Here is a 23,675-nt window from a genome sequence, read left to right on the forward strand (position 1 = left end):
TTTTGCTAATTTATCAATGTGCTTACTGCAGTGGATGATGTTTCAGAAATGTTTTATTCCCAAGTGAAAAAACAACAGCAGGAAAAACACTCTCATTGCTTGATAGATTACAAGAGTACAGCATGCTACTATGTAATATAATTGTTATTAATGAGGCTAAAACTATGCTAGTATTCCCGGAACATAATCCCTCTTTCAGAGCATATTTTTCATTTTCAGAAATTCCTACATGGTATTAAATTTTTTCCACAGAGATAAAATGCCACTGACTGAAGTTCTCTTAAAAATGGCTGGACATTTCTTCTGCCATCAAATGATAGAAATACAATAACTTCTGTAATTTCAGATTAGTTTTAAGAATACTTGTAGAGAGTAGTTAATTGTAACTATGTTTTGATGTTCTACCATGTCCACTCAGGCTACATCTAACACAAAAGTAAGGAGCCAAGCATGAGAGTGAAAATTCATCTTTCTTAGAATCAACTGAGGACTAAGTTCAAATTCAGGACAATGCTTCAGGCTTTAGTTATCCAATGTAATCAGTATGCATGCACATCACTAGGTAGGATACTCCTATTCCACGTCCTTGCATTTTTGGGTGGAAGTTAAAATGTACCCCACAGAATAACACATTACTTTCTTAGGAAACATTGCAATCACCAGATACATAGTTTGCATTGTACTTTTGCCATTTGTTACCATGCCCACTTTTTCACTCAAGAACATGCTCAGTGCCTTGTGGAAAGAGGGTTGTAGATAAGTAGATGGGCAGGCTGCTCTTAGTGCCTGCAAAGCAGTCTGTAAAATGACTGCTGTCAATCACTTTTCATTACAGAAGAGGAACAGACAGCTGGAACTGGGGTCTCAGATTTGCCCATTCAGAATTAAAGAAATAAATATTTGTATTAATATCTCTTACAAATTCCCTCACATAAATAATACTGCATAGTTATTGAAGTAGATTTTAATCAAATAAGAACCAACATATGCTTCTTTCCACAGTACTGGTTTCCCTCATCCTAGCCTCCACAAAATGTTTCAAGAATTTGTATATCCGATAGAAGAACGTTTACTTTCAGGGTTCTTAATTTTTTTAATAAAGTTTCAGATTCTGCTGCGGGGTGGTGGAACACTGGAGCAGGCTCCCCAGGGAGGTGTCACAGTCCCAAGCGTGACAGTGTTCAAGAAGAGAATGGACAACACCCTCAGACACATGGTTATGAACTGTGAGGCTGTCAAATGCAGGGACAGAAGTTGGACTCGATGATCCTTGTGGGTCCCTTCCAACTCAGGACAGAGAGATTCCTAAGGTCATAGGAAAATACAGAGGATGTTCTTGGATAAACCACAGAAATGGCCACAATTTACTTTTTACTAATATGTATTAACTTTCCTATTTCTTAAAATTAGAAACATAGATCCAAGTGAAGAACAGATGCTCTCCATTCTGTGTGTTCTGTATCCCCCACAAGTTCCTGGCCTCTTTCTTCAACATTCAAATATAAGCTGACATGCACCACTCTCAGTCTCTACTTTCTACTTCGAAGATTTCACGTGTGTGTATACAAAAGGACTTCCTAGAAAGTCTACTTCATTCTTTTTCATATTGTACCTCCATATTTACATGTAAGAAGTCATAGCCTCCAGACAGCATGCTCTGCTTCACCCCACTCCCCTTTCTTCTTCATAGTCCAGCTTCAAAACAAAGCGGAGTAAAAAGCTGTCTCACTCTTGGACTCAAAATTCACACTTTGTCAGCAAACCTCCACCTAGCTCCTTCTGTGCTAGGTCTCCTCTCTGTCCACACATGAAAGACCCCTTATAAACTAGTATATGGGGCACAAAGGAGTGCAGAGGGTGGTATGTGATCTACATTTGAGTCATAGTTTACTAGTTTATGGGTCTTACTGCAGAGGTTTCAACACTTATGGCACTAAAATGTGCCATTTCAGTAGTGCATTCTGTACATCATCTACATGGCTAGGAAAATATTGACATTTTTTATAGTACCCAAGGTTTAAGAATTATTTTGTTCCTCTGTGCTCAAAATTACACTTTCTGCCTTTTCCTGAAGAATTACTTGAATAATTGAACTCTATGTGCAACAAATTATGATAAAAAGCACACTGCATGCAAAAATCCAGTAAGTCTGTTCCCACAAAACATGCACACCCATGCCTGAAAAGTGAGAGAAGAGTGATGGACAAAAACTAAGAAAAACGCTTGTCTTGAAGTGTAGATAAGAAATTGATGGTGAGCAAATGCAAAGGAGACTTCAAAAAAGCAACTGCAGTGGTTCAAAGCTTTTTGATATGGTACCATGTGTAGCACATCAAAGAGTGACAAAATGGCTCCCCAGAGCATTGGGAGATAAGGTAGAGAAACTTAGAATAGATAAACAGATGCTCTGAATGTCATCTAACCAGACCACTGGATTTCTTGAGATTCAAGACACTGAACAAGATTTGTGGTACAAGCAGAAGAAAAATGTATTTTTGCAGCTGATGGTGATGAAATAGTGGTACAGATAAAGTGAAACAGTATTCATACAATGTGCTGCTAAAGATAGAAGTCAGTAAGATCTTCCACCACTATTGCCCAAGACAGGTTTTACAGAAGTTCAGTTTAGAGAACACACAGAGAACAATGCGAGCCCATTCTGGCACTCTGCCTGAGCAAGCACAACCTGCTGCAGCCCTCCATTAAAAAGTGAGATTATACTTTACTAATAGCGGATCAAGATAATTCCAGGAGATCCTCATCACATTTTGTCCCCACAGTGATGGGTCACATATTGTGCTTTTCAGCATACGTCTCTAAAATTCAGCACTGTTTGCACATGTGTACAAAAATAGTTTCAGTGCACTAATCAATGCTACTCTTATACTAAAGAGAATGGAGATACTTTTAGAACAAAAGAAATCCTAATAGAGACATCCACACAGTTGTTAATACCATTCTAAATACAGATATATTCCATAGATTAACAGATTTCAATCCAGAAAGATTCATCTAGTAGTAATTCTGATGTATTATTTCTATCCTTCTAAACCAGCTTACTGTTAGGAACCAGATTGGTCTGTTGTGCTGTGCTGCAGAGGGAAACAACAACATATTGCCACAGCAGCTACAAAAATGGTGTTCTGCTTTTCTGTTCAGTAGTTCCCTGTAGCAGAGATTTGATCATCCAGAAGAAATCTACTTCTGGTCGGCATTTTTTCTAATGCATAAAACCAAAATCTGGTTTGCTAGTATACCGAAATCAGTATTCCTCTTGACTATAACATAATTAAAATTCTTATTTCAGTCTTGATCTTGGATTGACCTCAAGGGGAGTACTACTTAACAGTACAAGCTGTGTCATTATTCGGCCAACAGGAACTACCAGGTCTGCCTGTATCTAATCTTCAAAAAATCTCTTTACATTTCTTTTCATACAACCTTGTTTGTTTTGTAGCAAATGAGACCGAGTACTGAACCTCTTAACACCTGGAAAAATTGCATATAATAAAAACCATATACAATTGCCCAGTTGTAATGCTACATTTTTCTCTTTGCTATACTAGAATTCTACTTTTCCAATGTTGTCAATGAAATAAAAAATAGCTCTCTAAACCATAGAAAATCTGCCAACTCTGCTACTAACAGGGAAGAATACACCTAGTAGTAACTCCTTCTGTAAGGTGCAAGATTACATCTCTGTGATATTAAGTTTGATAAGTATAGTTGGTATGCATCAGACTTGAGGAATATAAGCACATAAATGTGACTGAGGAACAGCAGGTCCTATCTAGGTCATCCTGCTTCTGGATGTGTCAGTGCTGGCAGGTCTGCTACCATGGAGCTTGGTTTCAACAGATTTTTGGTTTATGACTGGTATTTTTTCCTTTTGCAAAGTTCACGGAGAGCATTTCTCACATTAGAGCACTTAAGAACATCCTGTGCTTACCTACCTTCCTAAAATTTTCCTAAATATGAGCAGTTACCTGAAGATAAAACTTATCACACCATAAATTATGGCTAAAATGAACAAAGAGGGCAAAAGATACAGAGAAAATACACAAAAAAAAAGAATCTAAGTTTGGTACCTTATGAACAACTGGCATCTAGTTTTTACCTTTTTTCCAGAATCTCAGTTGTAAAGTTTCATTCTAATCATACACTCCTTTTTTTTTTTTTTTAAACAAATTTTCTGCTATATCCAACTGTAAAACAGACAGAATGCTCCAAAATATTATACTCTTTACAACTCTGGGAGCCCACTGAACGTAACGCTCCACATTGCTCAGTTTCTTTCACTATATAATGTCTTTTTTTTTTCTTTACCGTGTTTGAAGTCAAGCTCTTTGTCATGTTTTAATCAACGTTTTTTGCTCTGTTTCTTATGATTTAAATGGTTTTCTATGACCTATTTCCTTAGCCATTGGATTGTTTTGCATGAAAACTAAAATGACAAGAATAAGTGTAGTAAGTGTATAGTAGGAATTTTGTTTTTCCAATAACATGCATTCCAGAGTTGCACTGAAATTCTAACTTTCCATTTCCTGAGACATACTAATTTTAATCTGCAAATGGAAGCTGAGATGTTCTAAACTGGATCTCTTTGGATCCTCTAATTTTACTTTAAAAAAAACCCATGGCATTGGTTTTTCTTAACTTTTGTTGTTGTTGTTGTTGAACATTTCTTCATTCTCTATATAGCTTTTATCAAACCATGAATTAACATTTTTGTATTTATGGAAGAATTAGAGAATCATCTTTATTCACCAGGTGTTTCCTCTCATTCTCTCTCAGTTCAGATTGTATTTTAGTTCTCAAGCTGCTAGCTAATTATTTGCAACTTCCTTCAGAATCTGTGTTAGCAGTGCACTTTAGCAAAAAATCCAAATCACAATCAAAACTCAAAATGGCTTTTAAAAGCTATTGAAGAAAATATAAATTAAACAGATAATGCCATTAAAAGTTGGGAGGAGCATTAAAGGATTTATTTCATAATGCTCCTTTCATAAAGACTACAGGGAAGAACACTTACTTAATGAAGATGAATATGTTTCTTTCTAACTGATGGCACTTTCAAACACGTGAGATCATTCCTGAATCAGAATGTTTCTTTACTTCATGATTACTATGCCCAAACATTTTCTTGTTGATACTACAATCTCCAGCCTTCAGAAACAACACATCAAACTTCCTAATGCCTAAATGAAAGGTGAAATACTTGATTGCAAATTACTAATAATGGGAACTGACCAATTTCTAGGATCTTCACAAAAGTCAGATATACTCCTGAAAGAAAGTTTAAAAAGAAAAAATCCAATACATTCCATCCCCCATAATTCTAAATTGTATTAAATGTGAAGCACTTTTTTAGCTAAGTCACCTAGAAATGAAACCTCCCCCATTTTAATTTAGATGTTGATTTAAGCATTAGGAAAGCACATGATACCAGAAAAAGCACTGTACCAAATAAAATCTCGGCAATAACTAGCTTTAAAAAAATTCACATTGTCATAGCTTTATAGCCATAAGTGTTAGATCGTAACGCATGCCATTTTTGTTTTATTTAACTTATTGGTATAAGCTGGTACACTGGATCTGAAAAAGACATTCACACACCAAAAAAAATGCCAACTGCTTCAGCTGTAACAGCAGATACTATATTTCCTTACATTTAATTCTGAAATGCAGCTACCATACAATATCTCTTCAGTATTCTGCAGTAATATATCTAATAATTCATTTCAGTAATCTGCTACTTCATTTTTTCCATTTCCTACTAGAATCACTGATTGCTTATAAACTTCAGAAACGTAAGTTTGTGTGAAATCTAACCTGTTCAATTTTGTGTGACAACTTCCTGATCCATATAGAGACTTATACTTCCCAGTGACTGCCTGTAGTTTTACCTTAAAAAAGTTGAAGAAATGTGAAGGAAAAAAAAAAAGTTAAAACACACACAATGTGTGCTGCTTCTTTACCATAAAGAAAAAAAAAAGTTATTTTCAGATAACATTATTTTCTGCCAAATGCAGATATGAGAAAAAAATAGCTTAGAGGTTGGATATAAAATGTAAAAGGGCGTCACAGATAAGAAACATTCATAGATACATTGATCACCACAAAGCATGAAGAATTAGTTCTTTTAAAAACAGGTAGGGAGCTTTAATTCTCCTAGATGTTAGGAATTTTGTTTTTCTGAAAATTTGAAGAATCAAGCCCTGCTACTCCACGCAAGCAGCATGTAATTTGCCTCAGTTTATACGTATTCAGAGAGTCTAGTGCCATGAAAGCGAATTAGGAACACAAAACTTACTCAAATTCTTAGGCACGGAGTCAGTAACAATTTGTAAAAGTGAAGGACTACAGGCCTGGGGCACAAAGTTCTATAAAATTTATAATGATATTTTCTTATGCAAAGTCTCATCTTAGAGTTTCTCCTTACTGTGTATTTGATGTGATCCACGTGGTAATACACAGTAAATCTCATAAATATGAAAGCACTCCCCTGTTCTTGTTCATGTAATTGTTGAACTTCAATTTTTATAAGGCATAAGTTGTCTTATATAACTGCAATTTAGTCTCTTCTTCACTCTATCTGTGTAACAAGAATCCACAATGAAATTATAGGACATGTCTAACTGCAAACCATTGCAACCTACCTCCGTGAACACGTCATTGTATTCCTTAGCTAAGTGACATCAAGTCTCATAAATTGTTATGATCTAAGTTGTCTGTGAGCTTCTAGAAAAACTAAAATAATAGTTTCTAATATTTATGGTTTATACAAGAAAAAAAGCGTACAGTATTTCTGTAGTTCTAGGCTGTTCACCAACATTTTCTTTGAATAGCAATCAGCACAACCTTGGAAGAGCAGCAACGATCCATACGTTACTCACTAAAAAAAAAAAACAAACATTTTTTCTGGCAGTCTGTGGCAGAATGCAAACCCCCCTCTCTCCCCCGCCCCCGCTCCTTCAGTATGGAGGGAGTAGGCACATCTCCTTCTCTCTGCTACTTGAAGCTAACAGTTTCTTTTGTTTGGCCCAGAGCACCCTGGCCAGGGCCATTAGGAGAAGGGATTGCCGAGGCGCCAGTGAGCCGCTGGGCACCTGTGACCAGTGTGGGGGATGTTTGGAGGCTTCAGGGGCACCCCACACACGGTGTGGGGGTGCAGAGAAGCTTCTAGATTGCCCACAGTCAGGTCTGATCAGCCAGTATAAAAACGGGACTCTCGCTGAGACTGGGCCCATTGTCGCCGGTCTCTCGGAGCACGAGGAAGATCCTGCCGCCGAGACTCCGCCTCCCCAGCAGGGAGACCCCGCTTGCCTTGCCGCCACGGGTGTGAGTAAAACCCCTCGCAGGATTGCGAGTATATTTATCCTTTCCGTGCACGTATGCACGTGTAACTTCCCGTGCTTAATACAAGCACGTATAAAATTATTTCCTCGCACAATCGCGAGTGTATTTATATTCCGTGCACATCTGCACGCGTACTTTAAATTATTTCCTCGCACAATTGCGAGTGTATTATAAATTTATCCTCGCACAATCGCGAGTGTGTTTTCCTCCCGTGCTTCCACGTAAGCACGTGTAGTATTCCGTGCACATTCGCACGTGTAAGTAAATTAACCCTCGCAGAATTGCGAGTGTATTATAAATTTACCCTCGTGGAATCGCGAGCGTACGCTTTACCTGTATCTCTTTAAGAATAATCCCGCACCGTGTTCAGGCAAGTGTGTACTCCTCTGGGACTCGGGGGTGGTTCCGGCATTGTTTTGGGTGAAGCCACGTGCATGCATTCTGTGGACCGCCTGTTGTACTAGTTGCTGCCCCTTAATAATTTTCCTCAACTGATACCCGAACCTATATTTAAGTCACTTTTGGAGTGCTAAAACCCTGTTTAATAAAAGTTGTTTTGGACCCTGTTGTCCCTTAAATTAGCCTCGGGGTGCCTCCGTGACACAGTCACAAATAAAATACATAAGTCACTTCACTGGGCTTAGTTTCTTTCCTGTGTTGCTTTTGTCCAGGAAGATAGAAGGTCTGTGAGGATGAATCAGGACCTTATCAGTAGCATGGCACGTAACTCCAGCTGTTGACCCTTAGGTACAACACTACTATTTCAGGTAGAGGTGGCTGCATTCAGAGGCTTTTTGTGTCTCTCTTTAGAAAAACTACACATTACCAAGGATATTGGAAAAGCACAAAAAGGGTCAGTGAAAAACACTGCCTCTTCTCAGCATACTAACCACCAAAGGTAGCCTGTCACCGAGAAGCAGCAGATGATCCCCCTCTTTTGTAAGATGGGCACTTAATGCACAACAGCTCATGGACTTCTGCTATGCTGAGGTTATTCTTTACTGTCTGTATATTCTGGAAGTATCTTAAAGACAAGGAGCTTATTCCGATATTTTTCACCTAAATGAAGAAAGATATTCACAGCACATCCAGCTATTCTGGCCTTCAGCAAAGCTGTATTATGAGAGCATAGCTACATTGCATCCTAATCTGTATGTTCTAGCTTCAAGATTATCATAAAAAAAATCTAGAGTATATAGAGATCCATTGAGACAATCCTGATATGTTGAATTTATCCAGTAGCTTTCTGAGTAATTTTCCCTCCTTTCTAACACACCAGTGAAGTGTTAAGTAGTTTACAATATAATCCATGACAGAAAGCAAGCAGTTTTGTCCTGGCAAATCCCTGGAAAATTTGCAAGGCTATTTATCCCACTGGCTCTTATTAACACCAAATTATGTGAGAGACATACCAAACAGCAGAAGAGGTCAGATCAGACACCACCCTCAAAACCTGTAAGCACAAATAACAGCATGAAAAGACTACAGCTGAAAATAATTAAAACTCTGAAGTGTTGGGAGTTTGAAGGCTTGTAACAGGAGCTCCAGATGCACCTCAGAAACAGGTAGCTTTCACATGCTGTTCCCCTCAGATACAACTTCCACAGAAACCGTAACTGCAATTTAAGATGGGTAAATCATCAATTCAGGCCTGAATCCATCATTCTTAACACCCTCTTGTTAATCCAGTTCATAATCCATGACAAAACTAATATCCCAGTTACAAAAGTGACCATCTAGTAGCAATAGTTACAACCAAAGCAAAAGCAAAGATAGATAAATTCTGTCTCAGAAGTTCCTCATGCTTGAAATTTCTCACCACCTTGTATCGGTTAGTTAAATAAAGATACTGGTTCTAACTTGTAACCACATAGCCCTGTAATGCAGTATTGCTGCTGCTAGGAACAGCCACAAGCTTTGTACTGAACTCGCGATGCCTCAGGGCTCAGGCTGGCCATGCTTGCTTCGGCTGAACTTCCCTTGCCCTGTCTGAACTTCCCGTCCCCTGGCTGCCACTTGCTTTTACTCGGTTTAGCTGTGACAGCAATTTCTTTAACTGACCAGATGTCTGTCGCTAATCTGTTTTACTTTTGTTATCTTTGTATGGCACAACCGCAGACAGTGATTATTCCACACAGAATGAGGTATTTTCAGCTCTAGTATAATGACATAAAAGTAAAGAAACACAAGCCTGCTAAAGATAGCAGAGGACTTAAGAAATGGAGACCAACACAGAGCAGTAGAGTCATGGGATCCCATGAGATGGGGCACTGGCTTGACAATGGAGACCCCAACAGCTGTGAGCAACTTCCCAGGGGTCTGTTAAAGAGATGCAGACACGGGGCTGGACAGAATTGGTTTTAAAGGTGACAAACAGCACAAAAAACCTGTACCATCTTACATACATAAAAGGCACCACATAAGGTAACTTGTATGGAGCATGAAGCTGCACACAAGTGACAAAAATGCAAAGGTATAAAAGTGTGTTACCCAACACACAAGGATGACCTCAGGTGGATTCTGGGGTAAAGTAAAAGAAACCATGGACATAATATTCCACCCAGTAAAGGACTTCAGATGCTGGCAAGCAGCAGTTACACCCACAGGCCCAGAGGGCTGCTGGCAGCCTGCACACCCCGAGGTGCAGCACCATGGGCAGACCCACAGGAACTGGAGAGGAAAAAGTGAGTGTGCCACAGTCTCAATGGCATTATTATCGTTTTTTTGTTTAACAATTAAATCTGAACAAAAAATAATCACATTCTTAAGATTTCAGTTATGTGTAAATTCTTTGCTTAATATACACAATGTTTCTTCTTTGCCATAAAGAAGATGCAAGTGTAGCACCCTGCAGCCTTGTAGTTCAATGGGTCTTATACCACTAATGCTACAGAACCATCAGTACAATGCTACTATTTCAGACAGAGTAAATCATAAATATATCAGGCCAAGGACTGTGAAACCTGCAATTGAATGCTAGCACAGAAGCACCTCAGTCTTCTTTATCTCAAGGCTTTACAAAATAAACTTAAAGAAGCGGCCTATGTATTTACAAAGAAAGACCAAATTCTGAACGAGTCTGTTCTCTCAGACTGCTCTCCCGACAAGCTCTAATTAAAGGTAAAAATGAGAAGCACAGTACCTTCAACAGAGAGAGCTTAGAAGACCTTCACTTCACATCAGGTTTCTGCTGCACTGAAGTGCTTCTTAAAATAACACTTAAATGAAATACTTCCCATTGTCACTTATCAAAACTCTTTCACTCCATCCACTCAGAGGTTTACGCTTTTTTCTTTTTGTCAAGCTTCACTATCCAATTGCCTATGCATATGTGGTAGAAATCACAGTTACAAAGTACCAGTTTCCTATTGCAAATACCACTGTAACAAAATGCACAGTTCTACAACGGCTGTCTAAACACTGAAGAAACATGACAGCAAGTGGAACTTGAAAGAAAAGAGAGGATACCTAGACTGGCACACAAGAGGGAAGCAGCCACAAATAGGAGTGCACAGCACAGGAGCATCCCCTTGTGAGACATGTCAGACTGTACAGAGGATGCCATTTTGTAGATCCGGGTTTTCCTGGGAAGATACCTCAGGGATGGGAAACACAACTGCAGTAGCCACACGCTGCTTGATTCAGAGTCTGAGTAGCAGGCCTGTTTAAATATTCCACGCCATGATCACAGACTTTCACCAAGGTTAAGGAAATCAGTGCAAAATCAGAATACCTTCCATTCAAAACTACTATTTGAAACTAGAGGATTCATTTAACGTACTTTTTAATTTTTTGTACCTTGTAAACTGTATGCTTACTGGTTAGACATAACAGTTTTAACAGCTGTATATCATTTGCTATATGAAATTTTAAAATAATGTAGGAATTGGTTAAGCATAGTTTAACAAGCAAAGGATCTGAAAGCATATTTTTCTTTCTCAGCTACGACGAAGTGGGAAAACTTGTGCAACATTTTATTCTTGGAAGTAACATCTCACAAAGATTTAAGTGGCTGGAGAGACTGAAGGCGACACAACTGCGCAGATGTTCCATATACTTTGTGCATTTGCATCATCATTTAATTTAATACAAACAATGAGGCCTAGAATTTTAAAAGCAATTTTAGGGGCTCGGACACCTAAGAATCTTTAGTTTTATTAAAAAACAAGTATTAAATATGAAGACATCTATATCTTTGAAAGGTTCTTTCAGTTTCAGAGAAGTGTTTCACAAATAAGAACATGTTTTCAAAATACCACAATGCCAGTTTAAATCTTTCTTTAAAAAAAAATAAAAAACGTTCCCAAAGACAAAAGAATATATGCATACCATACTGAAAAGTCTAATAATATGTCTGAGGCCTATCTTAATTTTCAAGCTGGTTCTCACATTTAATTGAGAGAGACAGCCTGTATGTATCTCTCTTGCAATCCTGAACCCACTTCCCTCTGCTTCAATTCTGTACTATACTCTAAAGGCTCTGTTGACTGTATGCAGGAAAGAGCTCAAAGTCACTTGGTGCCTGAGCAGAATGGAACGCTAGGTTTTCTCATTTAGAAGGTTTGAACGTTTATTTTTCCTTGAATCACACTGATTAAATGTCACTGTGTGTTTTCCCACTTCAAATTTATTATTACATCACAAAACAATAAGAAAGCCAACAGAAACTAGTTATATATACCCACAAAGGTTTTATTTTAGATAGAAAAAAAATTATTGGGTTGAATTAGAAAAACTACCAGTAGGAAGAGGTCATAAATCCATGTTTGCAGGATACCTGACTCTAGATGGTACCACATTAAATCAATATTAAGAGAGCATGAAAAAGTCAGAATTATTTATAAAAGCACGTTAAACTTCACAAAAAGGTAGCATAATTAATTTTAAACACCTACTTGCTTCTGTAGACACCGTTCTCGCTGCCTTTGTTTCCTCCTTAAGCTTTTCAACTTGTTTCTTTCTCTTTTATTCAACTTTTGGTTGAAGGAAATACTCGTGGGCTGCAGAAGACCACCAGGCATGATGTGTTGTTCCTCTTCTACAACACTCATAGATGAAGAAAGGTTCATCAAAGAAGGTGACCCATCCTCAATGGCACCCTCAGAAGATTGTCCAGTAGCTTCAAAATCACACTCACTTTCTGTGTCTCTATGTACTAATGTCAAGGAAGTAACTCGAAACTCTTTTTGTAGTTTGTCAGCACTGGAACTACATTGGTCCTGAAAAGCACAACCATCTTTCCTATTGGGCTCTAATCGTAAGCCACTCTGTGTGTATTTGTTTTGGACATGGTAAATTGTTCCCATATTGCAAGCCTCATATAACACAGGTGACAAAATAAATCTCTCTCTGATATTTAAATCCAAACTACGTGATCTTCTGTGGAAAGGTTTTACGGTGTGTACATCATTCACAGGAAAGGAAGTAGAAAGATTTCCTTTTTGATCTAATGCCTTTATGGGAAGTGTTTTACTTTTCATCTCAAATCTGGGAGCTTTTACTTCTAGACAAAGTGCTTCTATTAACCTTCCAGTACCTTTATTATTTCTGGAAAGGTAGGAAAGCCCTTGATTTTTAATTTCCAAAGATGAAGCCACCACTTTGTGGCAGGTATTCTTGCTGAAACCAGACTGAATTCCAAGGAGGGGTAAGTGCTTTCCTGATGATTTTGTGAATTTAACAGAGAAAGCTGGCTGATAGTCAGTCCCACTTTTGCAGAAATGTATATTTACTAACTGTCCACAGGAACATTTTGTGTCACAAACAAAGTTAAAGCCCCCTAAGCAGGCCTCACAGAATGGACAGTGCAGTTTTCCAATTGTCCACTGTGCCTATCAACAAGAAAAGAAAAAAAACACATTCAACACATTCATTCAAATAAATGGTTAAGAAATCATTACTAGAGTTACTCTTCTTCAATAAAAGGATTTACATTTTGTTTTTCAAACACAAGAAAAGACACTTCACAGCAGAAAGAAAATTCACTGTAATTAATATTCCAGTCAAAACTCTGCTTGTTGTAGCAATAACTAATTCTAAGAAATATAGAACAGATGTTTCAAAATGTAGGGGATTTGAAATATGTTAAAATTTCTCCATAGGTAGAATAATGCTACAATACTAATCAAAACATTAGATGCTGCTTTAAAGGAGTGAAATCAATTTACGAAGTTAATCTGGAATTGGCAAGCACAGTTTCTCAGCTGAGTCTTCTGAGTGCTTGCATACTAAGTACAGTGAAAAGCAACTTGTTACAAAGAGAATATAGGTTTTTACCTTGCTTACCCTACAAAGGCTTGAAATGGTATTCGTATTTTGGCGGATGGAGTATTACAACATAATGTGTATGCAGATACCATGACAAATCCTTAGTACTCTATCTACAAGAAGACAGTTACTTTCATTACTTGTAATTCTATAAATTTCATTTCAATCCGAAAGTCCCTTTTGAAAAAGGAAACACATATCAAAGATCCTTAAACTCCTACATATTTGCGCAACTATTAGCATTTACAGTAAATGTGTTCATCTGTCAGCAGATACATTTTTGAGGATTAAAGTTACACAAGTGTTTGTAGATCAAAGCCCAGATGAGAAACAAGATTCTCAACTCCAGTCACACATTACTCACTAGTGTGCCTACAGCCGGGTTAGAGCCACAAATACAGAAGCTGCCCAACATTGCTAGCTAAAGCACTGCTTTCAGTTGAAAATGTCTTTGCAAGGTAGTTTGATTGATGCTTGTCTGATTGAAAGCTTTAATTGCACCTATGAGAATCTGTTTAAATGTGGACATCTTTTTAACTTGGAAAAAAGACATCTCAGTTTACACATGCCCAAAGGCCTTCAAATCCCTGAAAATTCCTTGAATATGCATAGTCTCTCACAGTTTATACGGAAAAATCAACTTGTGCATATGCCACTTCCAAAGAAGAATTAAGCTGGTTCAGAGATTCACACTCCATTTCCCAGATGCCTCATTTATTGCCTCATAGGCAATAAAACTCAGGGAAAAGCATTTCCTAGCACCTTTAGTAAGTCTTTCTGCCACTCAGGCACTATGGAATAGCAGCCTGGATCTCCTAATTTAGAGGAGGAGTGACCCATGAAGGTCAGGGAATAAGGCCAGGAGCCTGACAGAAATGGGAATGCAAGAGATGGCAGGGAAGAAAAAGGGCATCTCTATGTCCTGTGTGCACAGAGACTGGGAGATGAGGTGCAGTACAAGGGCGTCCAGGACTGATTTAGCATGAGTTTGGCAATGGACTCTGGAAGAAGTAACAGCCTACTAGTAGAGGATGTGGTAGGAGGAAAATCAGCAAGATCTGAAAAGCAGCTGAGGGGACACAGATGTAATGATGGACTGCCTAAAGAGGATAAAATGGGAAGGGTTAGCCAAGAAGCTAAAAGAAGTGGCAAGTGATGGAGAAGAGAAAATGCAGGTCAACAGTCACTAGCAGCACTACCTATGTATTTATAATTATTGAAGATTATCTATACACTAATGTGTGTATGAAACCCAGTGAGATTGGTTAAGAACAGGGACAGATGGCAAAAAAGAACTGGCTGGGAAGCTGTGGGTTTTTACAGCCTGCAAATAGACTTTGTGCTTATGTAAAATGATTTAGCCTTTGATTTTGGAGTCATACAGGAGAAAATAACACATGATCACAAAATTATTCAGAGCCCAGGAGGATGTGGGGATGTCAGAATTGTTTAAAAAACCCACACATTTATCCATAAGCCCAGAGCAGTCAGAATTGAACAAGGCAAAAGTTCCCAGAATATTAAAAGACAAAAAGAACGTTAAGATATTGAAGGTGGTCACAGAGAATCACATGTTGTGCCTCTGCCACCAAAGGATCATTGCTCCTCTGCAATCTCAAGCAAATATGTTAAGCCTTTTCTGAGCAGTCTATGGGTATTGTATTTCCCAGGTCTCAAGCTCACTCTCTAGGCTTTCACATGCAGAAGGCTGGCCGTTTACAGCTAAAGGTGAAAAGAATAATATTAGTATCAATACTGAATCAAATTTTACTGAAATAATATAACATGCAAAGTACTGCCAAAAACTGCATCCTTATGATCAGGTATTGAAGATTAGGCAGGTCTGTAAAGAGGAGAAATACCTCATCACCCCTAATTTTCACAGCCCCTCCCGGACTCATGTTTCTGAAACAGATATGGTACTCTATCATGCACTGCTGAAGTATAAGAGATCACTTATTTTAAAAAAGAGTTAAAGTAATGTTTAACAAAATAAAACTGAGGAAAACACGGACAGAAGATGAAACAAATTCTCCTAATTTTCAAATGCTCAGTTTTACAATCTTAACAATTTTTTTCTTTATGTATGATTTTCAGGGTGGATTTGTTTAGAAGTTACTTGCAATATAGTAAAACTTAGACACCAAGTCTAAGTAGAGAGGAATGCAGGCATCATTTGCCTCTTAAAATCAAAGATTCATCAGAGAAAAACTGTAGGGCAAAAGAAAACCACTGTTTCTGCTTATTATATCTACACGACAACATTAATTTCTATTGAATAATAAAGATGAAAGCAAAAAAATATGTACCTTTTCAATGACACATTTCACCCACTCTGGAATGTCTTCTAAATCCACATGCCATACATTGCAAGACTCCTGAGCAGCAGCTGAAGGTTGTGATGTCTGTTAAAAAAATAATTATTGTATTGATATTCAACATTCATGTAAAGTTTTGTTTGAATATAGCCTGAAGTCAGCTTCCCAGATTCAGTAGATATGTTAGTAACAGATAAAACTCAAAGATGGTGGTGCATTCTTTATGCTGCAAGTTAGGTAGATGCTGTCAGTAATTCTACATTTCTGAATCCAAGGACACTGGACAGACTCCACTGTGGAGACTGAGGCATTTGGACGTAGTTCTGTTGTGTTCACACGAGCAAAAACTATGAAATTGCTCATCTTCTGAGAATATCCAGAATTGCCTTCAGAAGTACTATCAGCTGGTACAATTTTGCAGTAAAGACAGGAAAATCTAAGTTCTAGTTTATACAAAGACTATGGTCAGTGCTGCATAACTATGCCACAAATAGTTTTCAATTAATTTACTAATGCTTGTTAGAATAACTAGCAGAAACCAGGGACTCTTAGCAACCTTTCAGTTTTTACTGCAGTGATATGATCGACTGAAGAGAAAACAAAATCTAAAAAACTGTAGCATTTCACTAACTGATACTAAAACAAAAACAATTACCTAACTACCTTTTAGCACAGAAGTGATACAAGTGTAATTAAATCTTTTCATGTGGCTTTTAATGTCAGTAAAGTTATAAAGATAGCTAAAATACAAGGAAACTCTGGTGAGTGCTGAAATCTTAAAAACAGTTCTTAAAATTTATGAATATGGAAAACCACTGACTCCTATGTTATGAAACTCACATGAATAAACGTTTCATTAAGCTTAAAATTGCAGTTGTGACTATACACAGAAGACAAAAGCTTTTAGAAATTCTCCAAGTAATGACAGCAGACAGGTAGATCCATTTGCCATGTCTACGCTATCGTCTTCCTCCTATCTGCAGAGAGAACCTATACTTCAACTTGGATATAATTCTGATTTACACTGCACTCATGACTTCAACATTTAGTTTTAAGATCTGTTCTAAGATTTTTCTGTTTTACCCATATTTCAGCTATGTCTTTGACTCAATGTCTAAAATTCATCAGGGAAATCCGACATACTAAAAATATTACTCTTCTCATTTTAGTAAAATCTTTGCCTCCCAGTGTCTCGGGAAGCAGAGGTAAATTTAGGTTTTTTTATCTGCTAGCTGCATAATTAGAGAAGTGGATCCTTCAGTCTTGTGCACAATGAAGGAGGATCTCCACTAGCAGTTAAAAGCTCCACCATGGGGCATGGACAAAGATACCTCCTTCTTTTCTTTACATTTTTTCCATGAAAGGAGTTGAAATTCTACCCCCTACCACCAAATGCTTCAAACCACGCACAAAATAAAAACCACTCAAGTATGAAGCATGAAAAATATTTCAGACTTCAAGCTCTGTAAGCAAAGAAAGTTATTAAAATGGGGTTTATTGATAATACTAATTATACCAGAATTTCAAAAATAATAACTTTTTTCTACCTCTATTGGTTACATCCTTCTTCAGTGCCAAAAAAATGCCATTGCATTTCTAGTGTGTTAACAAAAAAGATGAACATCTTCCCTTCTATTTGCTTTTTCACTTTGATTCAAGATTGAAGCATATAAGCACAGTCTTCTTGGCATATTCAGAAAGACTCTCAACTCTTCATGATTACTAACTGCCATTATAAAGCAGCAGGAAATCCTATGTCATTGTTTTATTCCATATGATTATTCTTCTGTTTATTTGAATAAAGATGATGTAAATTACTAAGTGGTATTTTAGCCTGTGAGGGTATCCCTCCCCTCAGGAGACTAATCTTCTGATCTATTTGTGTGCATAGATATCCTCCATTTTTTTCAAAATCAAGAGCAAAAGTTTCTGATGTAGGAATATTTGACACACAGTTAACTGCACTGGAAGTCAGTGTCAGTACTTAAAATACACCTTAGAAAAAAAGAGTTCTCTGTTAAGAGATATTAAAACAAAAAAATTACTGCATTTAAACTTTCAAAAATACAACCCATTTTCGTATGAAAAATACCAACACCATTTACTCTACACAAGCTAGTACTCAAATGCATCATGAATACCAGCCTTCATGTCACAGAACATAAAGGTGATTCACTACGTATTTGACTTCAGTAGCATTACTGCTTACATTACTAAAATATGGACAACTCCACAGAGAGTACTTCTCTCCATAAAAGATTAATTACTAAGTGAGGGCAAGCCTAATACTCACAGAATCACAGAATGTTAGGGATTGGAGGGGACCTCAAAAGATCATCTGGTCCAATCCTCCTGCTGGAGCAGGAACACCTAGATGAGATTACACTGGAATGTGTCCAGGCGGGTTTTAAATGTCTCCAGAGTAGGAGACTCCACAACCTCCCTGGGCAGCCTGTTCCAGTGTTCTGTCACCCTCACTGAGAAGAAGTTTCTTTTCAAATTTAAGTGGAACCTCTTGTGTTCCAGTTTGAACCCATTACCCCTTGTCCTACCATTGGTTGCCACCAAGAAGAGCCTGGCTCCATCCTCGTGCCACTCATCCTTTATATATTTGTAAACATTAATGAGGTCACCCCTCAGTCTGCTCTTCTCCAAGCCAAAGAGACCCAGCTCCCTCAGTCTTTCCTCATAAGGCAGATGCTCCACTTCCTTCATGATCTTCATTGCCCTGTGCTGGACTCTCTCCACCACTTCTCCTTTATTTAAAACCAACAGCACTGGAAAAAGTTACAAACCGCTTCTAGATGCATCACTTACATCAGATGGTTCTTTTCCATGACATTTTGCAAGGCAAACAGAATTTGCTATGTATCTTCTACACCTCCAGCAACGTAGCACATCAGCCTCTTGGTTACTCATCTCAACTTGTGATTCTTCAGCTGTGTATGTCTGTCTGCAAATACCACAAAAACATATAATTCAGTCACCTGTCGAAACCACACACGCTTTCCTCTTGCAACCCAGATGTCTGGCAGTAGTGTTCTCACTGCAGAGGAGACTAATACTTTATTTACAAACACTGTCTGATCTTGTATAGCATGCCACCTAGACATTTTAAATAGCAAAGTGAAACAGCTGTTCTTATTTCCAGGTTACATACAGGCCTAGAAAGCAATAACAACAAAATATGTCTAAAAAAAAAATTATAAACCAACTTCCTCAAGGCTTAGACAAAAGAGAACTCCAGTTTCCACAGAATATGTCCATAAAAGTAAGTCATTGTTACCCTACACTTTAAATACACATACACATATGCAATGCCACATCACATAAATGAATGCCAGCATTAATCCACAGAAAACACTTTTCCCCTGCAGGTATGCTCCCTTAAATTATTTTGTGTGGGAGGATCAGTGCTACAGGTGCAACACAGTGTTCCACAGACCTGAATCAACCTCCTTGTAAAAGAGAGACCTAAATTATGACAACCAGAAGCACAAGACAAATATTTTTTTCTCTTTGTGCTTTGCTGTGATTTGAGGTCTCTCTGGTCTTCTCGAACCTGTTTCTAAAACTTTCCTTTTTCACCATGCTTTGTCCAAAGGTCCTCCAACTCTTCTTTCAACCTGCTTCAGGTTTTACCCCCTTGTGTTAGCTACACAAAAAAAAAAAGAAAATCTTTTACATCTACCCACTCAACCCAAGCACTATGCTAGGATTATGACTACTCACAGTGTTAAATTGCACAGCACTTACTGACAGGGAAGCAGGGGCATAAAACTTAAAACCAGTATTAAAAGAATCTCTCTTCTTACACAGTCCAAACATCTGATTTTTTAATTCTTTCAGCATTTTTTTTATTTACTTCTTACTAACTGAAGAAACTCTGAGGTGCTCAAATAGTCTGTCTGCAGAGCATTTTGGCTTATTGAGCCACAGAGAATTTTGCATTTTCCCCTTTTCTACCCTTCCCTTTTCTGTCTTGTTTTCCAAATTAATCAAAGACTATGAAACACATACACAGAGGTTATTAATTATTTTTCATTTATATCTGAGGTCTTCTTAGGCATCCTTTCAGCAGATTTCCTACTTTTTCTAAATATGTAGAGTCTGAAATACAGTTAGACAAGAACAGAAATAATGTGTGTGTACATTAGACTCCTAGCTCAAGCATACATGCAGCTTTTCATAATCAGATCCACGCTAAGCTTAGAAAGTGAAGTTAAGGCAAACAAACATTAAATATTTTCTCACAATGATGCCACAATAATTTTTTTTCTTAAGATGCTGTTAATGTACTTTAACATAAATTAAGATGTCCAAGCAAAAGATCATGCAAGAGACACTTTGAGAAATTGACACTGGAGAGCTGTCTTATTCACGACAGAAATGTAGTAATTTAAACACCTTGACTTACACAGAATTTCTCTCAAGTTTTTATCAGCTTCCCTATGTCAGTGCTGCTACTTTCTGTACCAGATACAAGTTTAAAGTGGAATATATTAAAATGCTGTATCTCTCTACAAATGACCTTTTTTTTTAAAAAAAAGAGTACATTCAGGCTCTGAAAGACTTCATAAGCAGCGTGTATCACTTTGCTGTGATAAATGCAGCATTAGATTTCAGAAGGTATTGAAGGAATGATTACCAGTTATTGTTTGTACCACTCAAACACCTTAAAGCTGTTCTAATTAACTTGTTCTTTGCAATTTCATAACACACTTTTAGAATTAATTTAATCTTACAACAGCTCTGTGAGAACCTCAAATCTAAGATCAACCAGGAAGGACTGAAAGACTTTTTGCATAAGGCTAGCTCGGAATGTGTATTTCAGGTACAGCTATACTCCCACCTAATAAAACGCATTATTGAAACATACCACAGTTAGTGATACACATCTTGCACACCTTATCTGCTGTATCTCTGTACTCAAATGGTATATATTTAAGTCTCAGTATACGTTCTGTTCCACTTATGCTCATGGTTCTAGAAAAAGCTGTTCTGCTATCTGTTGAACAGCTGCTTCATTTGAGGCCAGCGATGCTTACTGGAGCGAGGTGTAGAACAATTGGTGATTGACCTCTGAACCAACAGATAAAAGCCTGATGAATGAATCCACTGTCTATATTTAAAAGACAGGGTTCAAGTCATGCAAACACAGGCTGTCTAAGGATCACTGGCATTTGAAGTGATGTAAACATCCCCCTCACCTGAACAGCATCTAACAAGCAAACACTTATCTGCAAAGTAAAAGCTCATTTCTCTCTTTTTTTAATGTACACATTTTAAATGTTTCTTCTTAGTTCTGCTTATGCCTTTAATCTAAAAACACACTTTCATAAGAGAAATTAATGTCTAAAATATAATATATGCAATAACCAGAAAGTACAGGTTGTATTTGGTGTAACCAAGAATGTTGACAGTGAACTACAAAAAAAATCTTAAAGTGCAAATATTTTGTAATACTACATTACAGTAGACGGAAGTGTTCTTCTAGCCTAGCAAAATTTAAGAAGGAAAATTCCTGTAGTTCTATTAAAATTCTGCAAGTATGTGTCTTACAGTTCTTACAGAGGACAGAAGAAACACTACAAATGCACAGTAACACATTGTAGAAGTTTCTACATGTATCAGCAAATGAGTAATTCCTGATTTGTCACACAAACACTTTTATTTTGATTTGCACATAACTTCAATTGCAAGTGAAATAAAAGCATACAGACACAGGATTTTGAAGTGGTTTTGTAGTTAAATGCAGTTAACCCATAATGTTCTGGATATCTTTTAATAAGTTTTTGTCTTGTTCTGCATCTAAAACCACTAAAAGACATCTTGCTCTCATCTTGCTTTGTCTTCCAGCAAAAAACGCCAACATAAATAGATCCCAATTTGGCATTAAGAAATGAGATAGTGTCACTCTCAGTTGGTGTTTTCAGCTTGACACTGGACCGTGTTTGTTGTGGCTATACTGCTTTTAGACCCATTGCTTTGTGCAAGCTCGTGTTTGCCTTCAAAGTAGGATGTAGAAATATGTGTGTGTTAAAAAGCCTACATTCCTCCGTGTCTCTTGTTTTACGCCCTTCAAACATTTTTCTATGATTCAGATCCAGAAAAGTGAGGAGCAAAGGGTTAAGACTTCCTTCCCAAGTCAGAGTCTCAGTTCCCTTCTTTGAAAACCATTTTTCTAACCTTCTGACTGACTTCTGATGAAGATTTCATAGCCTTCCCAAACTCTTTAATTATCTTCTTACCTTCTATTATTGCAATACTTCCCTTAATATCTTACCTGAGTTTTCCTGCAATTTCCCTCATTCTCTGTGAATACAGAGAACAAAACAGCTCCTTCTCTTCTAGGCAAGAATATTTTACAACTTTAAACAGTTATGATGTATTAGCTCTCCTTCAAACTTGTCTTTGAGGTAAATAAATACAGTTCTTTCCCTCTTTCCTCACAGATCATGCTTTATCTCTGGTTGTCACTGCTACCTTGTGAAGTTTCAAATGGGTCAGCTATTCTTGCACAGCAGCATCCAAATCTGGATGCAGAACTCAATATGAAGTTGTACTAGCACTGAGTAGACTAAGCAGATCATATAGATTTTCAAGAAAAAAAAAAATAATGGAGACTTCATTACTAGGGTGGAAACTAACACAAAATCCACTTAGATCCATTTGAAAATGGTGATTCTTACATTTATAAGGACAGTAAACACTAGAAGATTAAATAACAACTCCACAGCAGCAAACAAGTAACACCAGAATGAAATCAGATTTTCATATGCATTCATGTGCATCAATATGCTAAGGGAAGAGGAAACAGGAATTGTATTTTTCTCTCTTCCCACTCTGCCTGGAAAATCTATGAGCAACACCACAGAAAGCTAGTAGAACTATTCATAAAGGAAATAACAACAAAAAATTGGTGAAGAATCAAGCAGTAGACATAGGAGACAGAGAAGTTGTAGAGAACTGATCAGTGTTACATTTATTGATCATTTCTTAAAAGGGACACTTTCCCTTCTGGCATCCTCTTACTAAAAGGAATTCCCCTTTCATATTGATATCTAAGTTTCTCATATAATCTGAATTGTATAGTGTATTAAACTTTGGCCATTTTTTCTTCAAAAAGATTGCTTGAAAACAGTAGGTAAAACCCCAAGAAAAAAATCTCAAATGTTCTAAGTGAAGAACCAAACACAGAAACTTTAACTTCTGTTGAAAACATGGTCTAGAATTTATCTCCAACTAGTTTGCTCCACATCCCCAAATGCACAAAAATCAGAAAACAAGTACAGCAGGACAAGTGGTTCTCAATGCCTTTTTGTTCAAAAGTCACTTGTGGCCCCTCCAGAACGCTGTAGCCATGAACATTACATTAGGTTGCAGCAAGAAATTAGGGCACAGAAACTGGAGTCTTGAAAAAATAGTGCATCAGTGGCAGCTTTGAAGTAGGATGACAGAGAGAATGTAGATGAGTTGTGCTAGCCAAAAAGTGTCCATACCAGAAGTTCCTGCTTGCAGAAGGCGAGGAAATGACACTTTGCTGGACAGAGAAACAACAATGGAAGGTATTTGAGTACATGTAAAAACTTGCCGCTAGCTTCTGACCTCCAAAGTAGTTCTGCTTGAGGAGACGCTAAAAGATTCTACAGCATGCTGCTGAAGTCAACAGGTCTAACAGATACAGCAAGAGAATGTAGAGGGTTTAAATCGCTTTGACAGGCAACAGGC

General features: G+C 37.5%; 1 protein-coding gene across 1 annotated transcript in view; it reads right to left on the minus strand.

Moving 5' to 3' along the window:
* RNF180 (ring finger protein 180) overlaps positions 1–23,675 on the minus strand; it is an 81,808-nt gene that overhangs the window by 57,136 nt on the left and 997 nt on the right. Inside the window, exons 2-4 of the mRNA XM_065860877.2 lie at positions 18,762–18,897; positions 15,936–16,031; positions 12,255–13,190 (exon numbers count right to left, since the gene is read on the minus strand). Of these exons, the coding sequence (XP_065716949.1) occupies positions 12,255–13,190; positions 15,936–16,031; positions 18,762–18,863 (1,134 nt within the window). The 5' untranslated portion in view covers positions 18,864–18,897. The remainder of the gene's footprint in view (positions 1–12,254; positions 13,191–15,935; positions 16,032–18,761; positions 18,898–23,675) is intronic.

Source organism: Patagioenas fasciata, chromosome Z, assembly GCF_037038585.1.
Source record: "Patagioenas fasciata isolate bPatFas1 chromosome Z, bPatFas1.hap1, whole genome shotgun sequence".
Classification (NCBI taxonomy): domain Eukaryota; kingdom Metazoa; phylum Chordata; class Aves; order Columbiformes; family Columbidae; genus Patagioenas; species Patagioenas fasciata.